At 49.2% G+C, this 12,821-nt stretch overlaps 1 protein-coding gene across 1 annotated transcript in view; it reads left to right on the top strand.

Annotated features, from left to right (window-relative positions):
- Positions 1-6: 6 nt before the first annotated feature.
- SUPT6H (suppressor of Ty 6 homolog (S. cerevisiae)) overlaps positions 7-12,821 on the top strand; it is a gene marked incomplete at its 5' end in the record, with an annotated part of 15,894 nt that continues 3,079 nt past the window's right edge. Inside the window, 24 exons of the mRNA XM_010000402.1 lie at positions 7-24; positions 485-627; positions 885-1,036; positions 1,722-1,820; positions 2,138-2,267; positions 2,374-2,524; positions 2,946-3,100; positions 3,673-3,868; positions 4,157-4,296; positions 4,375-4,492; positions 5,121-5,197; positions 5,367-5,502; positions 5,938-6,075; positions 6,351-6,518; positions 7,024-7,151; positions 8,204-8,411; positions 8,872-9,019; positions 9,271-9,413; positions 10,154-10,294; positions 11,002-11,197; positions 11,321-11,559; positions 11,838-11,951; positions 12,486-12,610; positions 12,762-12,821. Of these exons, the coding sequence (XP_009998704.1) occupies positions 7-24; positions 485-627; positions 885-1,036; positions 1,722-1,820; positions 2,138-2,267; positions 2,374-2,524; positions 2,946-3,100; positions 3,673-3,868; positions 4,157-4,296; positions 4,375-4,492; positions 5,121-5,197; positions 5,367-5,502; positions 5,938-6,075; positions 6,351-6,518; positions 7,024-7,151; positions 8,204-8,411; positions 8,872-9,019; positions 9,271-9,413; positions 10,154-10,294; positions 11,002-11,197; positions 11,321-11,559; positions 11,838-11,951; positions 12,486-12,610; positions 12,762-12,821 (3,323 nt within the window). The remainder of the gene's footprint in view (positions 25-484; positions 628-884; positions 1,037-1,721; positions 1,821-2,137; positions 2,268-2,373; positions 2,525-2,945; positions 3,101-3,672; positions 3,869-4,156; positions 4,297-4,374; positions 4,493-5,120; positions 5,198-5,366; positions 5,503-5,937; positions 6,076-6,350; positions 6,519-7,023; positions 7,152-8,203; positions 8,412-8,871; positions 9,020-9,270; positions 9,414-10,153; positions 10,295-11,001; positions 11,198-11,320; positions 11,560-11,837; positions 11,952-12,485; positions 12,611-12,761) is intronic.

Here is a 12,821-nt window from a genome sequence, read left to right as displayed (position 1 = left end):
AGGGTCTGGCAATGGGATGAGAAGGTGAGGAATGTTTTCATTGCTTGTTATCCCAACAACATTTAACATGTCTTCCCACCTAGCCTGACACTTTCAGCAGATTTTGGGTTGACTGTGGAGACCTTGAGACCATTTTTATCCATGAGGTTTTTTGTACGTTTGCTATCATGTGGGGATATCTGACAAAAGGGGGTTCAAAACAGTCTTCCTATTCCCTGAGTTCCTTTTGTGTAGTGACCTTTCCTGCAAGGCGTGCAGGTTCCTTCTCTACAGCCAATCCTTGATTGATTGATTTTTCTTCTGTTAATACAATCCATCTCTGAGATGAGACTCATGTCACATCAGGGCTTGGGTGTGGATGAAGATTTTTATGAATATATACCAAATATACCAAGGTCCTGGGATCCCCTGTTTGGGAAGGGAGGATTCAGATGTGACACACAGCCATGGTCCATTTCACTGGGAGTCTTTGTTCCCCTGTTAGTGGACCCAGCTGAAGATCCGCAAGCAGAACCTGACGCGCCTGTTTGAGAAGATGCAGGCCTACCAGTATGAGCAGATCTCTGCTGACCCAGACAAGCCCTTGGCAGATGGAATAAGGGCCCTGGATACTACTGACATGGAGAGGTATGATGCTGTGAGGCACTTAGATTCATTGCAGAATTACTTAAGAAGTACCATAACTTGCCCAAACAGCCCCGGTCTCTCTTGCCTCTGCAGTGCATTGAATTTAGCCTCCCCACAAAGCCAGTAATGAGACATTTTTTTGGAAGATGAGCCCAAATGCCCCCTCTGCCTGAGCTATACCAGAAAACACAGGTTCCTTGTGTGCTCTGAGCAGGGCTGAGCTGCAAGCAGGGTGTAACGTGCTGGCTTTGCTGCAGGCTGAAGGATGTGCAGTCCATGGATGAGCTGAAGGATGTGTATAACCACTTCCTGCTGTACTATGGGAGAGACATCCCCAAGATGCAGAATGCTGCCAAGGCTGCAAGAAAGAAGCAAAAGCGGATCCGGGAAGATGGGGAAGAGGAGGAAGGTTTGTCCTTGGATTTGTTAGTCTCCTAATTCTGGGCTGGTTGAAAATCCTGGTTCAAAAGAATAATAAGAAAGTTTGTTGAAAAGCCTGTTTGTTTGCATAGAACATCTCAGCTCACTTCTGTCTCAGGTTAGTCCCAGGTCTTCCAAACATCTCTGAAAATCCTTAAAATTTGCCACACGAGTTGCTGCTTTTCTGATGGACTAATACCACCCTTCATGGCAGGGGCCAAATCAGCCACCTTGATGTGTGTGTTAATGTGCAACCCAGAGATACTGCTATTACAACTGCTAAAATGTGCCGCTGAAGAGAAGATAAGGGTGGTGAGATCCTGGCCCAGGTTGCCTAGGAAAGCTGTGGAAGCCCCATCCTTGGAAGTGTTGAAGGGCAGATTGGATGGGGCTTGGAGCAATGTGGTCTAGAGGGAGGTGCTCCTGTCTGTGTAGGGGGTTTGAAGCTAGATGATCTAAGATCCCTTCCAACTGAGACTGTTCTATGATTTTGTGTTTTTCTTTTTCTAACCCTGAACAATTTTAAGACTATTGTGACCTTTGAGATACGTTTGTGGAACTTAGAGAGTCTTTCACCATGTAGGTTGTGTTGGATCCCTTTACTGTGCTCTTGGCTCACCGAGCTGTCTGGATGCCTCTGTAAAGCAGCCTTGCTAATGATACTGTTCCCACAGGTGAAGGGGAGGATGCTGAGGATGATGAGCAGAAGGGGCCTGAGCTGAAGCAGGCCTCCCGGAGGGACATGTACACCATCTGCCAGGCAGCTGGGCTGGGTAAGGGCTGGGCTTTGTCACACGCAGCTTCTTTCACACTTTTACCACAGCTTACCTGCCCAGGGAGGTTGTGGAGTCTCCTTCACTGGAGACATTCAAAACCCACCTGGATGCGTTCCTATGTGATGTACTCTAGGTTACCCTGCTCTGGCAGGGGGGGTTGGACTAGATGATCTTTCAAGGTCCCTTCCAACCCCTAGGATTCTATGATTCTATGATACCTGTAGGGAGGACCAGTAGTTCTGCTCAGCATAAGCTACAAAAGCAACCTCCTCATTGGTTTTGTGTTGTTTTGTATTTCCCTCCACCCACCCCAGATGGCCTGGCCAAGAAGTTTGGTCTGACACCTGAACAGTTTGGAGAGAATCTGCGAGACAGTTACCAGCGTCACGAGACAGAGCAGTTCCCTGCAGAGCCCCTGGAGCTGGCCAAGGATTATGTGTGTAGGTCAGTGTGGGGGCAGTTTTCATGGAGGTCCTGTGGATGTGACACAGGGGAGGGGATCCAGGAGCATTCCAAGCCTTAAGCTTTCCTGTTGCCTTTTTTCTCTCAGTCAGTTCCCAAGCCCTGAAGCTGTGCTGGAAGGAGCCCGGTACATGGTGGCTTTGCAGATAGCCAGGGAGCCTTTGGTCAGGCAGGTCCTGAGACAGACTTTCCAGGAAAGAGCCAAAGTCAACATTTCACCAACCAAAAAGGGGAAGAAGGTAAGGAAGGGAGCTCAGACTCAGTGAGTCAATTCAGGGAAGGATCTAAATAACACACAAACGCTCATTTTTCCATCTCAAAACTTCTCCCATATCAGTGGCAACTCTGGATACATCTTCAGAGCAGCCTGGGAGCTGAGCTGCTGCAGAGGCCAGCTCAGCATCACACTGCATTTTCAGTCTAAGCATTTCAGCAGACCTGATTCTTGCTGTCAAGATGTTGCTTTCAGTTACTGAAACCACCTCTGTTTTTCTGGTACTGGGAACAAATTCCACTATGTCCTGCTGGGGAAGAAAATGCAGCCTGGCAGGCATGGGGATGAGGGGATATTGAGTATAAACCATTGTCTGCCAGGGGATACAGAAGGGACTGCCTTCATGGATGCCCTGCATGCATTGCTGACTGTCTCTCTTCTCCCAGGATATTGATGAAGCCCACTATGCCTACTCCTTTAAATACTTGAAGAACAAGCCTGTGAAGGAGCTACGAGACGACCAGTTCCTGAAGATGAGCCTGGCAGAGGAGGAGGGACTGCTCACTATAGATATCAGCATTGACATGAAAGGAGTGGAGGGGTGAGTCCTCACTGGCTGTGCCACCCCTGTCTTGGCAGAGCTCATTCCTCCAGAGCTGCTGGGCTCCTAGAGCTCCTCTGTGACCCAGACTGCTCTGGGAAGTCATGGCCTGGTGGCTTCCTGCACCTTAAAGCCAAACAGCCTTTCAGGGTCTTGCTTTTTTCTTCATCTGAAAGAAAACTTCAGAAGCCATCTGGCTCACTCATTTGAAGGCAAACCCCAGAGCTTGTAGGAGTTTTGAGGAAGACAAATGTTAATTTCCCTGCACATCTGAGTAGCCACAGTAGCCACACTGCAGCATGGGTGTGTTGGAGTGGCTGAGGACTGCCTCCTGTTGCACTGACCAGGCCTCTCTGTGGTGCCAGGGTGGCTCTCAGCTGCAGTCAGTCTGGCAGCACAGCTTGGGCTGCTGGGAGAGTGTGTGATGGCAGGACTGGCTCTTCTCTACATTTTCCAAGTACCTCGCTGAGCCTGAGGTGCTGCTGTCACATTCCTGCGCAGGAATCTGCCAGCACTGGCGTCCATGCAGGCCTTGGGAGCCCTCCTGATTCTTTACCTCTCATTTCTGGCAGTTATGGAAGTGACCAGACCTACTTTGAGGAGATCAAACAGTTCTATTACCGGGATGAGTTTAGCCACCAGGTGCAGGAGTGGAACCGGCAGCGAACCATGGCCATCGAGCGGGCCCTCAACCAGTTCCTCTACGTGCAGATGGCTAAAGAGTTGAAGAACAAGCTGTTAGTGGAGGCCAAAGAGTATGTCCTGAAGGTGAGACAGGGGATGGATGGGGAATGCTGCTGACAGGCCTTATGCAGGCTCTTGGGAAGGAGGAGAGGGCAGTCAGGGAGCCGAGTCTGGTTCTTCCCCAAGGATGGCGAGAAGAGCAGATGTCTCATTGGAGGGAAGATGAGCTTTGTGGTTCTAAAGAGCTGGTCCAAGACTGGGAGAATATACTGTCTTGATGTCTTGAGCAGTCTATGACCTTCCTTCCAGAGAGGGGCTATGCCAAGCATCCATCTCCAGTGGATGTCTCACTTCTCTCTCCTGCTCTCCCAGGCTTGCAGCAGGAAGCTGTACAACTGGCTGAAGGTTTCCTCGTACCGCCCCGATCAGCAAGTGGAGGAAGATGATGATTTCATGGATGAAAACCAAGGGAAGGGGATTCGGGTGCTAGGCATTGCATTCTCCTCAGCCAGGTAGGAGGAAAGGAGTTTCCCCTCAATCCCTGTTCAGCTTGAGCAGTGCTCCCTGGCTGAGCAATCTCTCCCCCACAGGGACAACCCGGTGTTTTGTGCCCTGGTGAACGGGGAGGGGGAGGTGACAGACTTCCTGCGCTTGCCACATTTCACCAAGAGAAGGAATGCCTGGCGTGAGGAGGAGAGGGAAAAGAAGGTGAGCCTTGGTGCCTCCAGATGAATGTCTGCATGTTGTTTTTGGTACTGTGCCATCCCCTGTGTCTCCTGGAGAGGAGCAGCCTGAGCACAGCTCAGGCCTTGTCACTCTTGCATGCAAGAATACTGCCTTTTCCCACTCTGTAGTTGTTCTGGCAGAACAGTATCTTCCTGGTAGACTCAAATTAATCTCTTCTCCTGCTCTTACAGGGAGTGGCAGGGCCTCTCCATTCCTGAGTTCTGTTGGGGTTTTGTGAGCTTTTGTGGTCTCAGCTACAGAAACTTTCTCCCTTTCCCCAATCATATTATAATAGCAATAGGCTGTGAGGCCTCCTGGAGCTTGGGACAAGCTTTTGGCTTCCATTCCCTACTTACACTAATTTCCTGTAACACCAAACCATGAGGCCATCAGTCTTCCTTCTGCAGAACCTTCCTGTTTGACTTTACAGTGGTGAGGAGCTTCAGGGCCTGATGGAGAATGAACTTAGCCATGTTCATCTCAGGGTGGCAGATCAGGATGGCAGTGAGGGAGGATTTACCCTATGAAATAGGAACCCAGGACTGGTAGCTAGCTCAGTACAGAAACCCTTTCACTTTTCTACTCTGACCTGCTTCACTTTCCTTTCCAGGCCCAGGATATTGAAACCTTGAAAAAATTCCTCCTGAACAAGAAGCCTCACGTGGTGACGATTGCGGGTGAGAACAGGTCAGTCTTTGTGTTGTGCCTGCTCCCCAGTCTCCCTGCAGTCCTTTCCTCGTGCCTGTCCACCTTTGTGTCTGTGGTGTGAGGCAGCCCACTGGGGTTATCTCCCTCAAGTGATTCCAGCACCCAGCTTTGCACTCCCCCCTCAATCCCCTTGGCCGTCTCTCCCTAGGGATGCTCAGATGCTGATGGAGGATGTAAAGAGAATTGTTCATGAGCTGGACCAGGGGCAGCAGCTGTCCTCTGTCGGAGTGGAGCTGGTGGACAATGAGCTGGCCATCCTCTACATGAACAGCAAGAAGTCTGAGGTGAGCCTTCTGTTATTCCAGCCATCCCTCAGTCTGTCACTCATTTGTGCTGTCTCATCCTCCGTTTGTTGTGCTGGCCCTGCCTTCAGTCATCCTCTGCCTTGTGTAATCAGTCTAGCTAGTGATGTGCTGATCTTTGGGTCAAGGCAAAACATCTTCTTTAGGCCTCCCTGAAGAGATCAGCAGCAGCAGATGTACAAAGCAGACATTGACATAGACTGAAATGAATCTTGCTCAGCTGAGTGGACGGGGTGGTTCCATCCCTCATTGCAGCAGAGTTCCTGGAAGCCTTTGACCTCAGCTCTCTCTTTACCCTGAGCACCAAATCCTCCCCATGTGCCAGTCCCTGTCTGATGTGTTTTTGTGTGTAACACTTGTGATACAAAGTGTGAACACACAGTCAAGAGTTTCCCCTGGTTCCCTGGCCTCTTGCAGAACGAGTTCCGGGATTACCCGCCGCTGCTGCGTCAGGCCGTCTCCCTCGCTCGCCGCATTCAGGACCCGCTCATTGAGTTTGCTCAGGTCTGCAGCTCTGACGAGGACATTCTCTGCCTAAAACTCCACCCTCTGCAGGTAACTTGGCCTTGTGGGATCCTTCTCTGCTAGAGAAAGTGGCCTGGGAGAGTTTGTTGTCAAACAAAAGTATCCCAAGTTGAACTGGTGCCTGTTCTATGCCATATTCAGGCTCTACAGTACCTTTTTTTTCAGCCTACTTTAGCTGTTCAGTCTTTAGGCTGTTTTTAGGGGTAATTCTGAGGAGCAGCACAGTTCCTAAGAGCTGTTTAGCTCAGCTTGCTTATGGCAAAGTGTTGCAGGCATCTCCAAAGTGTTGCTCTCCTTTCCTCCAGGAGCACGTGGTGAAGGAGGACCTGCTCAATGCCCTCTACTGCGAGTTCATCAACCGAGTCAACGAGGTGGGAGTGGATGTCAACAGGGCCATTGCCCACCCTCACAGTCAGGCTTTGCTGCAGTATGTCTGTGGCCTGGGACCACGCAAAGGCACTCATCTGCTAAAGGTAAGGAGGCTTCTGTCCCTGCCTGCACAACAGGGCATCACTAACATGCACCTTGGCCTGTAGGAGCACATCTCATGTTCCAGATGCAGCTGATGGCTCTGTTGACATGTACTTTGGGATGTATTATTTCACTGCACCGACCCTGAGTCTGTGCATGGTCTTATGTCCTTGGTAGACCCAAGAAACTCAGCAGATCCATCAATCCTAGCTAGCTCCTGAACCCACAGGGACAGATGCATTCTCAGGGTGTCAAGGTTCCTCTGTACTGTAGAAAACACAAGGCAAAAAGCCAAGATTTTTCCAGAGAGTTGGAGCTGTTCCCTGGGGAGCCATCCCCTTTCATACCATGTTGAGATACAGGAAGGGGACAATAGTTTATAAGTTGTGATGGGTTTGATGATGTCAGATACTTTGCACACCGTGGTGTCCAGTGTGAGTCCTCTGCTTTTCCTGGAGAACCCTTGTGTTTGAATAGCAGCATTTACCCTGTCACCTTTTTCTCCAGATCTTAAAACAAAACAACACACGTTTGGAGAACAGGACCCAGCTGGTTACAATGTGCCACATGGGACCCAAGGTGTTTATCAACTGTGCTGGCTTCATCAAAATTGACACGGCGTCACTGGGCGACAGGTGGGTGTGGGGTTGCATTTGGTGTCCTACAGGCTGTGGAGTTAGGAGTGACAGGCTGAGGCAATCCTGTTCCCTGGAGCCTCTGTTCCCAGCAGTTTCTTTGTGGCCCTTCTGATTTCTGGCCAAGTTCAGGTATTGCTGGTTATTAATCTGATTCTTAAGGGCAGCCAAAATCGTGCAGCAATGCGAGCTGCAGGACATGAATTATGCAGCTTGCTGTGGTTTGAAAGACCCTTTGTGGTCAAGGGGAACTAAATAAAAACTCTTGTTCCTTAACATAGTCATCATGCATGTCTGTCAGTTACCCTTGTGCACTTTTGCTTAGTTTCTGCCCAGTCCTACCATCAGTATTTTATTTTTCCAACTTGAGGCATAACTTGGCGATTCAGCTTCCTCCTAAACTAGTAGCAGTGCTGGGAAGTTTGGAGAGCACAAGGTTACTGGTAACTAAACAAGAGATGTGTGTTTGGAGGACAGAGGTAACCTGGTTTTTAAATTTCCAGCTGACTGCAGAGAGGAGTCACTTGTTGGGAATGTGCTTTCTCAAGGGCAGTGTCCTCCTTGCCTTTGAAAAGCAGTCTGGGAAAGGACACCTGGCCAAGTCCTAACCCCACGAGGTGCCTGGTTCTTGCAGGATAAAATCCCTGATACACAGGGTACAAAGTGTAGATTCCTCCAAAGAGCTGGATGCTGGAGGCTGCCCTACCAGTTGGCAACACTTTATTTGTGTGAGGAGGGAAGCTGCAGAGAGCTGTGTGCTGGTAGAGCAGCTTTAGCACACAGTGACCACATCTGGAGATCTTCCACAGTGCCTGCCCGTATCTTTGTGGGTGCAGGAGCTGAAGGCTGCAGTTTGTATGTCTTGCCTTGGCTGCTCTTGGTTTGGCAGTGAAGGATTCATTTCAGAGTGGGCTGTTGCACTGAGGGCAGTGGTGGCAAAGCCCCACGTGGTCAGTACTGGTGCTCAGCAGTGTGATTTATTACTGAGCTGAAGGAGGTGACTCTGAAACCCTGAGAGACCTTCTCTCAATGTTGCTTTGGTTTTATTTCAGTACCGATTCCTACATTGAGGTCCTAGATGGGTCCAGAGTCCATCCTGAAACCTATGAATGGGCAAGAAAAATGGCAGTGGATGCCTTGGAGTATGATGAGTCAGCAGAGGATGCCAATCCTGCAGGAGCTCTAGAGGAGATCTTGGAAAACCCTGAACGTCTGAAAGACCTGGATCTTGATGCATTTGCTGAAGAACTGGAAAGACAGGTGTGCTGGGGGTTCCTGGTGCTGAGACACGGGAAGCTCTGCTGTCCCGCTCAGTTTCTTGTGTTCTGTAGCTGGTGACCCTTCTCCTTTTTAGGAACTGAATTTAGCTGTTGCTGTCGTAAAGTGTGTAAACAGCCATGATGAGTATTCAGTGTCTGACAAGGGCATGTAGGCAATGCCTGCAGAAAGTACACTTGGGACAGAGGGAGGGAGGAGGCAGGAGACAGTAATTAGACTGTTTAAACTGTTCTCCTCCCTGAAGTGATCTGTTTTCTGAACATACTGGTACTTTTGACCTCAACATGCTATGACCGAGTTCCACAGTTGGATGGAACTCTGTGCATCCCTCCCTTTTGATTCTGCTGTTTGATAAGCTCCTTGAGTTCTTCCCTATCTTGTGCTGCCTTTCCTACTCCTTCCTGCTTTGCTCATGGCTTTATCACCTTTGAATGCCACACAGGGCTATGGTGACAAGCACATCACTTTGTATGACATCCGAGCTGAGCTAAGCTGCAGATACAAGGACCTGAGGACACCGTACCGTTCCCCGAACACTGAAGAGGTCTTCAATATGCTGACCAAAGAGACTCCAGAGACCTTTTATATAGGTATATCCCTGTTTACATCCCTGATTTTTGTCATCCTGAGTTGTCTTAGGATGGGGAAAGGTGGGGCAGAGGGATTGTGGTGAGGGTGATATTGGGATGGTGCTGTTGTGTGTATGTGAAGCAGGTGTTCAAGTACCTGGGGAGTCTCCTGACACCTTCATGCACAACTACCTTAGATGAGGGGACTGCCCAGCCGTGCAGTTGACTTTTGGTTTTTTATTCTCTCCTCCTTCTCTCCCATCACACCACAGGTAAAATGATCATCTGCAACGTGACTGGGATAGCCCACAGGAGGCCTCAGGGAGAGAGCTACGACCAGGCGATACGGAACGACGAAACTGGCCTTTGGCAGTGTCCTTTCTGTCAGCAGGATAACTTCCCAGAGCTCAGCGAGGTGAGGCTCCTTCTCCTCATGGACCTGCCTTTGTCAACAGTCTGCTTTTGGCAGGCTTGAGTGTTTTGTAGGATTTTTGGAAGCCAAGGGATAAGAGCCCAGATTGTGTCTGCAGTGCCCCAGGATCCCAACCTGAATGTGGCCTTTGGCTGTAAATACCTGTTCCACTTCTGACTAGTTGCCCCAGTATAGATTATGGATTTTAGTGAACTGGGCTGGGGGTGAAATGGACCTGAGGCTGAGCTGACCAGTTATTTGCAAATACACAATACAGGCTGGTTTGTGTTCTAGGACTGGGTTTTACACAGAGAAACTGCCCATGATGCTGAGAACAGAAGGTTGTTCTGCCACCTTCTCAGTTTCCAGAACTTATGTGGACTCCCTGCTGCTTCATGCAGCTGTACTTGAGGTCTCTTCTAAACACTTCTGAATTCCAGCCTAGCTAATCCCTGACTTAAAAACCCTGTAGCATTCATTAGCAGCCAGCCCTAGCTGCAGGCCTGTGGTCAGGCTCTAAAAATGTTCTGCCCTTCCTGACTGAGAAGCCCCACAAGCTGAGCAGAACCACAGGAGGAAGGTTGCATTCCTGGATGATGTTCGTGGAAGTCCTTTGCCCATTGCCCTTCCACATATCTCTGCTGGCTGCACCACTTTGCTGACACAGCTTTTAGACTTGGTTGAGTGTGAGCTACCAGGGCTGTTCTGTTTCCAAGCTGAATTTTCTCTTTGCCTTGCTCAAGGTTTGGAACCACTTTGACAGTGGTTCCTGCCCAGGTCAGGCCATTGGAGTGAAGACACGTCTGGATAATGGCGTCGCTGGCTTCATCCCAACAAAATTCCTTAGTGATAAGGTGGTCAAGAGGCCAGAAGAAAGGGTGAAGGTATGAAAGCAGTGGATTTTCTCATAAGCTGGAAGAGCATAGAGCCAATACCAAAGATTCAGAGTTTGGTTAATGACACTGTTCCCTAAATGACTTTTCAAACCTTCTTTTCCTTTAAGGACTTGAAATCAACAGTAAGATCTGGTTAGTGTCCTTCCCCCCCAGTGCAAATCTCTCTTGGCAGCTGGTAGGAACCGTGTTAATCAGTTAACATGTTGCCCTGCAGGAGGATTTATTATAGTCTGGCTAAAGTCTGGGTTTAGGAGACCAGAAGGCATTCTAATGCAGAGCTGCCCTTTGTTTTGGGCTCCCTAAAGAGTTCACAGAACTGCTGTTAGATTTGCAAGGGTCCCTTTCCTCTCCTGTAGCTTTTTCTTCTGTTTCAGGTCATTTGTGGAGGTCATCAAAGTTACTGATCTTGCTCAGGGCAGGGACTGAGATTCTAAAAGAAACTAAATATCTAAAAGATATTTTTATCACATGATGAAACAGAGGTTTAACACCTTTGCAAAGGTGCCCCTAATAGGCCATGCAGTTGATTTTTTGTTTGTCTGGAAGGGTCACCCTTAAAGGTTGTATAAGTTTGAAGCACATGAGATAATTTGTACCTCCTTAATGGCAGTGTGACCCCCACAGATATCTCTAGCACAGGAGGCTGCCATGTCAGCCAGGCTGGCAGATCAGCCTTGCCTGCCCCTCTCCTGCAGGTGGGAATGACCGTGCACTGCAGGATTATGAAGATTGACATTGAGAAGTTCAGTGCAGACCTGACCTGCAGGACTTCAGACTTGATGGATAAGAACAATGAGTGGAAACTGCCCAAAGACACCTACTATGACTTTGACTCAGAGGCAGCAGATCACAAACAGGAAGAAGACCTGAAAAGAAAGCAGCAGCGAACAAGTGAGTCCCATTTCTCTCTCCCTTGTCACATCAGCCTTACCAGGGTGTTTCAGCACAACTGGACACAGACTTAGAATAGACCAGTTCCTCTTGGAAGCCTAAACACTGCTCTTTGTCCTCCAGCATACATCAAGAGGGTAATTGCTCATCCATCATTCCACAACATTAGCTTCAAGCAAGCTGAGAAGATGATGGAGACCATGGACCAAGGGGATGTGATTATTCGGCCGAGCAGCAAAGGAGAGAACCACCTGACTGTCACCTGGAAGGTGAACGACGGGATTTACCAGCACGTGGATGTCCGAGAGGAGGGCAAGGAGAATGCCTTCAGCCTGGGCTCCACACTTTGGATTAACACAGAGGTAAGAGCCCTGCAGAGCATGTCTGGGAAGTACCTAGTGGGGAAGGAGAAGAACCTATTTGGCAGGGGCAGGTTGACACAGCCTTTCAGTCCCTGCAGCTGCTTTCAGACTTGGAGAACAACTTCCATTGCAGCTCTTCAGATTCTTAGACAATGCTCAGCTCTTTTAACTTTACTCAGAGCCCAGCCTTGCTGTGCACTGTGTGACTGAGAGCTGCTTACTAGGATCAAACTCCCTTATCACATACCCTAAATACCTCTTCAAATATTTGTTTAAAGGAGTTTGAAGACCTGGATGAAATTGTCGCTCGCTATGTCCAGCCAATGGCTTCTTTTGCCAGAGACCTGTTGAATCACAAATACTATCAGGACTGCAACGGTGGAGACAAGAAGGTGAGACTGTGAGACTGTCCTGGGCTGTGGTAGCTTCTGTGGGAGACAGAGGAGCATAGTGTAATTTTCTTTGTCTCAGTAGAGGTCATAAACTCTTTGAGTCTGGAATGAGCTGCTGCTTGACTGAGCTTCTGACTTTCTCTTGTTACTTAGACTCATAGAATCATTTTGGTTGGATGAGACCTTTAAGATCATTAAGTTCAACTCTTAACCAGGTGGGCAGTCACTTTCCAGCTGTAGGTCTCAGGGGGATTCTGTCTCAGAGCAGTGGAGTTAGGACATGGGGGCATGGTGTGCCAGAGCAGCAGAGGGTTGCCCTGCCAGCAGATACCACTGAAGGTGTTGGCTTTCTGTGACCTGCTGACATTTGAGCACCAAGCCCTTGCAGAAGTGGTGCAGTTGGTGGATCTGTGGCACTGGGGCTGTGGGGGAGAAAGGCTGAGCACAGCATGGGGGGAGATACCTGAGGGCTCTGTCTTTTGTTAAAAATGCAGGTTCTCCTTGAACATTTCTCTTCCTTCTCTCTCAAATTAGAAGCTGGAAGAGCTGCTGATAAAGACCAAGAAAGAGAAGCCAACATTTATTCCCTACTTTATCAGTGCCTGTAAAGATCTACCTGGCAAATTCCTCTTGGGATATCAGCCTCGAGGCAAACCAAGGTAAAGGAGAGGCAAGCCCAGCAGCTCAGTACCACACCTCCAGTTACTGCTGCCAGTTTGTCTTCCAGCTCTGTCAGTATCCCCATAAATCAGGCCTCCCCTTACCTGGGGTTTGGTCTCCTGACACGATTGCATTGACTGCTCCTCACAGGATAGAGTATGTGACAGTGACACCAGAAGGATTCCGGTACCGGGGCCAGGTTTTCCCCAC

This window comes from Chaetura pelagica, unplaced genomic scaffold (genome assembly GCF_000747805.2).
Source record: "Chaetura pelagica isolate M959 unplaced genomic scaffold, ChaPel_1.0 scaffold2276, whole genome shotgun sequence".
In the NCBI taxonomy this organism is placed as follows: Eukaryota; Metazoa; Chordata; class Aves; order Apodiformes; family Apodidae; genus Chaetura; species Chaetura pelagica.
Note: the sequence above shows the minus strand (reverse complement) of the source record. Positions and strands in the feature narration are given on the sequence as shown.